Below are 7,968 nucleotides of genomic sequence, written 5' to 3' on the forward strand. Positions count from 1 at the left end.
TGGTGGAGAGAAAACAGAGGACTGACGGCTAGTGGTCCTCGCTTCTAATCCAGGCCACCTCCCCCTACCGGCGTCTGTCTCCCCAGCTATCCCACTAGATGGCTTCTCGCACCCTGAGCAAGTGCTGAAACCAGTCTGTGACTCTGGGAGCCCCCTTTCCGGGCCCTGAGATCTGGGGGCAGGGCGCCAGTGGTGCGCACGAGGGGCCCCATGCACCTGCCCCCGCAGCTCTCCTTCGCCCTCTATATGGCCGCCTTCGCGCTGGGCTTCCCGCTCAACGCCCTGGCCATCGCAGGCGCCGTGTCCCACGCCCGGCTGCGCCTCACCCCCAGCCTGGTCTATGCCCTCCACCTGGGCTGCTCCGACCTCCTGCTGGCGACGTCTCTGCCCCTGAAGGCGGCGGAGGCCCTGGCTGGGGGAGCCTGGCCCCTGCCAGCCTCACTCTGTCCTGCCTTCGCCCTGGTCCACTTCGCTCCGCTCTACGCGGGCGCGGGCTTCCTGGCCGCCCTGAGCGTAGGCCGCTACCTGGGAGCCGCCTTCCCCTTGGGCTACCAAGCTGCCCGGAGGCCGCGCTATTCCTGGGGCGTGTGTGTGGCCATATGGGCCCTTGTCCTCTGTCACCTGGGGCTGGTCTTTGGGTTGGAGGCTCCGGGAGGCTGGCTGGACAATACCACCAGCTCCCTGGGCATCAGCACGCCAGTGAACGGCTCTCCAGTCTGCCTGGAGGCCTGGGACCCGGCCTTGGCGGGCCCCGCCCGCTTCAGCCTCTCTCTGCTGCTCTTCTTTCTGCCCCTGGTCATCACGGCCTTCTGCTACGTGGGCTGCCTCCGGGCACTGGCCCGCTCAGGCCTGAGCCACAGACGGAAGCTCAAGGCGGCCTGGGTGGCCGGTGGGGCTCTGCTCACGCTGCTGCTCTGCTTGGGACCCTACAATGCCTCCAACGTGGCTGGCTTCCTGCACCCCAGCCTCGGAGGCTGCTGGCGGAAGCTGGGGCTCATTACAGGTGCGTGGAGCGTGGTGCTCAACCCCCTGGTGACCGGCTACTTGGGAGGGGGCGCTGGCCGGGGGACAACACGCGGGGCAAAAACAAACGGCGGTCCATCCCAGAAGTAGTCATCACCGCATGGGGGAGGGGCAGGGAGCAGGAAAGCCAGACTGCTTCTCCAGGCGCCTGGCGAGGGCTGCTCCAAAGGAACTGCAGGGCGGTTTTGCCTGGGGGGCATCCCCGGAGCCACTTATGGGAAGAACTGAGCCTGGCGGAAGATGGCATCCCAGGTGGAGAAAGAATGGAGGCCTGGAGCTGGGTCACGGGAGGAAGGTAAGCTGCCTCGGCACACGTCTGCGCGATTTCCCACCTCTGTCCGTGTCTCTTCTGCGTCCTGACTGGCCTGACTGCCAGTGTGCCCTGTGGGGAAGGAGGGAGGGAGGTCTGCTTCTAAGCCAGAGGAACTGCCGCCACTCTGATGGTATACTTTGGGAGCTATTACTCCAAAATCATTTCCTAGGAAAGACCATTTTGAATTTCTGAATAAGAGGCCGGAGGCAAGGTAATGACACTGTTATACCATGTGACACCCACAAGGGGACAGCATTAGAACTGTGAACAGGACGCTGGTAGGAAAAGATGCCGGGGGAAGGGAAAACACCAGCCATACCAGAAATATACGTGACAGTCACCATGCCAAGTGCGTTACAAGTGTTGTCTCGTTTCATCCTCCCACGTTCCTTTGATTTAGCCATGCGGCTGCTGTACAGATGAGCAGACTGCTCACTGCAAGAGGGTGTCAGGCAGAGGCGCAAACACCGACTAGATTCTACCCTGTGCTTTGCTCACCAAGCCGTGGGCCTGGCCTGGGGCTGCTTCCAGCCAGGGGAAGCAGCAACTTATTCTAATTTGAACAAAGGCACTCCTCAAGCAGTGCACCCTGGTGCTGGGCTGTGCTCACCTGCAGGGTGTACCTTTTCCTAATTTGCACTAAGGTGCTGCATGAGTTGACTGTGGTCATCTTCATTTTGCGGGGTTTAGGAATTTACCCGACGCCCTACAGCAAAGAAGGGGGGGGACATAGGATGTGATCCTTCCAGGAGGATCAGGGGACATTTAGAAAACTTGGGGTATCAGGGTTAACGCCTGTCCTTGTGGTCCCTTTTGCGAAGGTGAATGGTAGCACCCTGAACCCGAGAGAGAGTGGGCAGGGGACAGTGGCCGCGAGAGCCAAAAGTCTGGGCGTCTGCTCTGAGGCGAGGAGTAGGAAACAGACGTTCCTCTAATGACGATAAAGACATGAACACACAGAAGCAAAAAAGTGGCAGCTACGTGCCTGACAAGCACGAACTGGTTTACACAAGTTAACTCTTTTCGTGCCTAAATGTCTACAAGGGGGGACTCCCCTGGAGGGCCAGCGGTTAAGACCCTGCACTTCCACTATAGGGGGCACTGGTTCGATCCCTGGTCGGGGAACTAAGATCCCGTGTGCCGCGTGGTACGGCCAAAAAGAAAAAAAAAAAAAAACTGTCTACAAGGGCAAGGATTTTTGTTTCATTTGCTGATATATCCCCAGCAACTAGCAGAGAGCCGAGCACACGGTAGGCTTGCGGCTAATATTTGCTGAGTGAGTGAATGCTCATAATAGCCCTCCAAAGAAGTCTTATTATCCCTGTTTAAAAATACGGAAATGGGCCAGAGAATTCAGTCACTTGTCTGAGGCTCTGCCGAAGCCAGAAACAAGTCTGTTCTCTGCGCAGTGGTGACATCAGAGGATTTCAGCCGAAGGCCGAACTCCAGCCCAGGCAGCTCCTCCTGTAACACGAGAACCACTCTCCCTTCCACAGCACCGGAGCACCTGCTGGTGCCGGGCCACGTCTTCCAGTGACTTGTGCCTCCTCCACTTAGGGGAGATTTCAGTTCCTCCCTGGTGCCCCGCACGACCCACCCCCAGCATCCTCTGGTGACCCTCGCCCCTTGGGCCCTGAACCTTCTACCAGTGCCCCTAGCAGGTCAAGCCTGTGCACCGCCCCCCGTTCCCTCTGCTTGCGCTGTTTGCTCCAGGGGCTCTCAGCCTCTGTGTTATTGATGTCTTTATTATCCTCCCACCACTGAGACGCCCCCTCCGCCCCGAGACTGCTGTACTTCTTATTTTGTTCACTGCTGTACTTCTAACAACTTGTTTGAGATAAAATTTACGTATCATAAAATTCACCCACTTTAAGTGTACAATTCCGTGATCTTTAGTAAATTTACCAAGGTGTGGATTATATTATATCACGATAGTCCAATTTAGGACATTTTTATCACCCCAGGAAGATCCCTCGTATTCACTTACCGTTAATCCCATTTCCACTCTCAGTCCCCAGGCCACCAGTAATCTACCTTCTGTCTCTACACATTTGCCTATTCTGGACATTTCATAAAAATGGAAACACACATGGTCCTCTATGTCTGGCTTGTCTCACCCAGCACAATGTTTTTGGGTTTACCCGTGTTACGGTACACATGGGTATTTCACTCCTTTTCATTGCCAAATAGTATTCCATTGTACGGCTATGCCACGTGGTTTATCCGTTCATTGGCTGATAGACCACCAGGTGATGTTTCCACTTTTTGGTTATTATGACTAATGCTATTATGAACATTTATGAGCCAGTCTCTGCGTGGACGTATGTTTTCATTTCTCTTAAGTAGATACCTATAGCAGAATCGGGTTACGTGGTGTGAGGATTCCCATTTCTCCACATCCTCACCAACACTTGGTATTATCTGATTTTTTTTTTTTTTTTTTTTTGCTTATAGCCATGCTAGTGGGTGTATGAAATGGTATGTCATTGCACTCCATAAATATTTGAATGAATAAGTAAATACTCTCTGAAGCTGGACAGACGTTTGAATCCTGGTGGTGATACTTAACAAGCTGTATTACCTGGAGTGAATCACTTCCCCACTGTGAGGATTTCAAGACATAAGGTGATGCCCTGAGAAGCAGTGGGTCTGCCATGGAGTATGTGCCCACTGAAAGGTAGCCGTCATCATCATTGCCACCAACGTTAATATTATTACTATCAGCCCAGAGACAAGCCCACTCGAGTGGCTGGCAGACGGCGTCTGTCAAGGGCTCACCATACTTACCACTTAACTTAGCCTTTGACACATATTAACGCTTTAATGTACACAAGCCTATGAGATTGGTTATGACTATCCCTGTTTTATAGATGAGAAAGCAGAGACACAGAGGGCTTAAGTCACTTGCCCCAAATCACAGAGTTAGTAAGTGATAGGACCAGCATCGAACCCAAGCCCCAGCTCCAGAGCCCAAGCTCTACCTCACTGTATCACACTTCCTACCCTTACAACAAGGCAAACTGGTTGAGCGCCATTCTAGAGGAGCAGATAAAATTCAAGTAGGGGATCAGAGGGAAGAAGACGATGTCTGCTCGTCCCATCTGAGGCTGCTGGGGAGCGAGGCGCGCAGGCGGTCGTGGCATTTGCCCCTCATTTTGTGGACTGGGCCGGCACTGCTCACAGAGCTAAGGGCATCTTTTGTGCCATTGCTCGGCAGTGAGTGACATCACGGGCACTGCCAGGTTTTTGTCAGTTCTGCCAGATAATAGCTCACCGGACTTGTTCTAGAGGAGCCGGCGAGTTGCTGAGCGGCAGAGAACTCGGGTTCTCAAAGCAGCAGGTAAGCACGGGACCCTGAGGGGCTCTGTGGACGGCACCTTGGTGCTTAGAGAAAGGAAACAGCAGACAGGGTGTGACCAGGAAGAGAGGGACAGGAAAGGGATAGGAGCCAGGCTATGACCAGGAAGACAGGCAGGCTGACCCCGCTGGGGAAAGCACTGGGGGCATGAGGGAGTGAGGCTGGCGATGACGTTCCCTTCTGATAGCTGAGAAGCAGATGGTGCAAGACGCCCACCCAGACTGTCATCTCTGTCCCTCTCTTGCTAGTGGCCATGACCACAAACACCAGCTCAGACCGGTCCTTCTTCCTCGGCAGTCACGGGCTCCACTGCTCCATGTACCTCTTCACCTTCCTCTCGGGGCTTCCCCTGAAGCCGGAGGCCCTGGTGATCCTCGTGGACCAGCTGCAGCACTGTCCAGCGGCCGTGCGTGTGCTCTTGCTGAACCTGACCCTATCGGCCCCGCACCCTGGTGCTCTTCCTGCCATTCCACGCGGTGAAGGCAGCGAGCGGCACACGCTGGCCCCTGCCCTTCATCTTTTGCCCCTTCTCCAGATTCCTCTTCTTCGCCACCATCTATCTCCCGTCCCTCTTCCCGGCAGCTGTGAGCGATGAGCGCTTCCTGAGCGTGGCCTACCCAGTTTGGTACCAGACCCGGCCAAGGCCGGGACAGGCTGGCCTGGTCAGCAGGGCCTGCTGGCTCCTGGCCGCCGCTCACTGCAGTGTGGTCGATGTCACTGAATTCTCGGGGCGCTCCTCCCCCACCCAGGGTATCAACGGGACCTGCTACCTGGAATTCTGGAAGGATCAGCTGGCGGGACATGCTACCTGGAATTCCGGAAGGATCAGCTGGTGGGACATGCTACCTGGAATTCCGGAAGGATCAGCTGGCCTTTCTCCTGCCTGTCCAGCTGGAGATGGCTGCGGTCCTTTTTGGGGTGCCCCTGCTCATCACCAGCTACTGCTATAGCCGCCCGGTGTGCATACTTGGTAAGGGAGCCAGCCAGCGCCGGCGGAAGAGGGTGGTGGGCTCGCAGCAGCCATGCTGCTCAACTTTCTCGTCTGCTTTGGGCCCTACAACGTGTCCCATGCTGTGGGCTACACCCAGGGTGAAAGCCCGAAGTGGAGAATTCCATGCTGCCCCTCAACACCCTGAACTCCTGTGTCGACACCCTTTACTATTTCTCATCATCTGGGTTCCAAGCTGACTTCCAGGGGCTGCTGGGGAGGCTGACTGGAGCCTGTGGCCCTTGGTGGCAGGAAGGCAGCGTGACACTGAAGAGTGAAGGAGAGGGGCCGCCACAGGAGGTGTCTAACATATAGGGGGGCTCTGGAGCGGGTGGCCAGGGGGACTGGCCTGCAGAGCAGGTCATCCCTGGGGCAGTTCCAAGCTCAAGTCAGGTAGCACCTTGGAGAGGCAGGCTGGGGACGGGCACTGTTTGGGTCAGAGCAGGTACCCAGCCTTAGCCCAGCTCTTGATCTCGCCACGCTACCCTCCCTTCTCGTGCCCCAACACGCTCAGGGGGCGGTCACGGTGAGAGAGAACTCTGGAGAATAAGGAGCTCCCCGGGGCAGCAGGCGAGCTCCTGGGCTTTGCTGAAGGTGAAGGAGGAGCTGACAGCAGCGTCCAGGGTCTGAGGGAGCTGCCCAGCGACTTGGGACAGGAGAGAGGAAGAATCTGTCCTTTAGAACTACCGACTCAGCTGGGCAGGAATGGGGACACAGGACTCCAGGAATGAGGGAGCACCCTGCTGTGACATGCGCTCTTCCAGCAAGTTTCCACTGTTCAATAAATTCAGACTTTCAGGGACATTCATGAAAAATGACAGAAGAAAAATTACCTGAATAAACTTGGTAGCAAGCAAAAGAGAATGGTTTTTTCTTAATCTTTTTTTTTTTTTATGGTGTGTGTGGGTGGTGTATGTGAGTGTACCTTAGGTGGTGTTGATGGATGGAAGGATAAAACACGAAGACTCTGAAGGAGAAGTGTTAAACTATAAGATGCCTAGTTGCTGGGAGAGGATTTGGATCAGAAGAATAAAAGTAATAGCGAACCCATCTTAAGGGCTTAGCCTGACATCGTCTTTAATCTTCTCAGTAGCCGTGAGGCAGGTACTGTGACTCTTCCCTTTCTACAGGTGAGGGAATGGGCCCGGCGAGGTGAAGTCTCTCCCCTGAGATCCCATAGCCAATAAGTGATGGAAGCAGGCCTGGAAGCTGAAATTAGTTGACTCTGAAACTCAGGTCCCTGAGCCACTCTGCCACCAGCTGTGTGTCATCTGCCGTGACCGGGCCCAGTCAAACTTCCAGAGTCAGCTGAGGCAGTCTGACCTCAGGACAAACGTAAACAGGCCACAATGAGAAGCATAACTAGATGCAAAGCAGATCGACTATTTGTGTAGACACATCCTCCTCCCAGTAAAGAAACCCTCTTGGAAGAAAAATAAATGAAGAGAATTAGTTAGCCCAGTTGACTTCGGGTTACTACAAAGACAAATGTGTGTTCTTAAGAGGTGTTTTTATCAACGTGTGATCCCTTAGTAATTTTTCGTTTTCCACTGCGGGGTGGCGCATTAGAAAGCATCGGTCTGGGCCTCCTCCCCCGGGAAAGCAACCAGAGAAATGCTGGCGCCTGTTCGCGCTGCCAGCTTTATTATTTCTTTTTCTAGTTTGCTTTTTGTTTTTTTTTCTTTTAATGACAAACCAAGAAGTCTCTTACTTTATTTTTTTATTTTGGCCGCACCGCACAGCATGTGGGATCTTAGTTCCCTGACCAGGGATCAAACCCGCGCCCCCCGCAGTGGAAGCTCGGAGTTTTAACCACTGGACCGCCAGGGAAGTCCCGGTCAGCTTTAGTTCGAAAACATTTATGGTGCACTTACTGTGTGCAGATGGCTGCGCTCAGAACTTCCGGGATTTCAATACTAACGTCTTTAGCATCTGTTTTCTCCCTGAGGTTAAGGTCGCTGGGGAATGAGGACTGGCTGTGGATGGGGACTGGGTCTCAGGTGGAGGGAGAGAGACATCGTCTCTGTACAGAGATGAAGGCATGAGCTGTCCCTCTGTCCCATGGCTCATCTGTCTGTCCTAAGGCACTCAGACCTTGATGTGAACATGGGTCTGAGTGGTTCAGAAAGGGCACAGTGGTGACGTGGAGTCTTGCAGCTCCAGGAGTGGTAGCAAGGACCCACGAGTGAGGACAAAGAAGAGTTGGAAACCCCGCATTCCAGAGAGAGCCATGGAGAACAGGAGTCTGACTCCTCCCCAGAGTTTACACCGAGGAAGAAGAGGCAG

At 54.5% G+C, this 7,968-nt stretch overlaps 2 protein-coding genes across 2 annotated transcripts; both read left to right on the forward strand.

Moving 5' to 3' along the window:
- Positions 1-175: 175 nt before the first annotated feature.
- FFAR1 (free fatty acid receptor 1) lies at positions 176-1,171 on the forward strand. Its single transcript, XM_004284191.2, has one exon. It carries the CDS (start codon positions 211-213, stop codon positions 1,111-1,113), a length of 903 nt encoding a protein of 300 aa, XP_004284239.1. The 5' UTR covers positions 176-210; the 3' UTR covers positions 1,114-1,171.
- A 3,776-nt stretch (positions 1,172-4,947) lies between these two features.
- FFAR3 (free fatty acid receptor 3) lies at positions 4,948-6,802 on the forward strand. The gene is given in 5 exon segments (XM_033413813.2): positions 4,948-5,133; positions 5,135-5,444; positions 5,518-5,697; positions 5,700-5,804; positions 5,807-6,802. Coding segments are annotated over 5 exon segments (972 nt in total). The 3' UTR covers positions 5,998-6,802.
- Positions 6,803-7,968: the final 1,166 nt, after the last annotated feature.

Source organism: Orcinus orca, chromosome 20 (assembly GCF_937001465.1).
Source record: "Orcinus orca chromosome 20, mOrcOrc1.1, whole genome shotgun sequence".
NCBI classification, from domain to species: Eukaryota; Metazoa; Chordata; class Mammalia; order Artiodactyla; family Delphinidae; genus Orcinus; species Orcinus orca.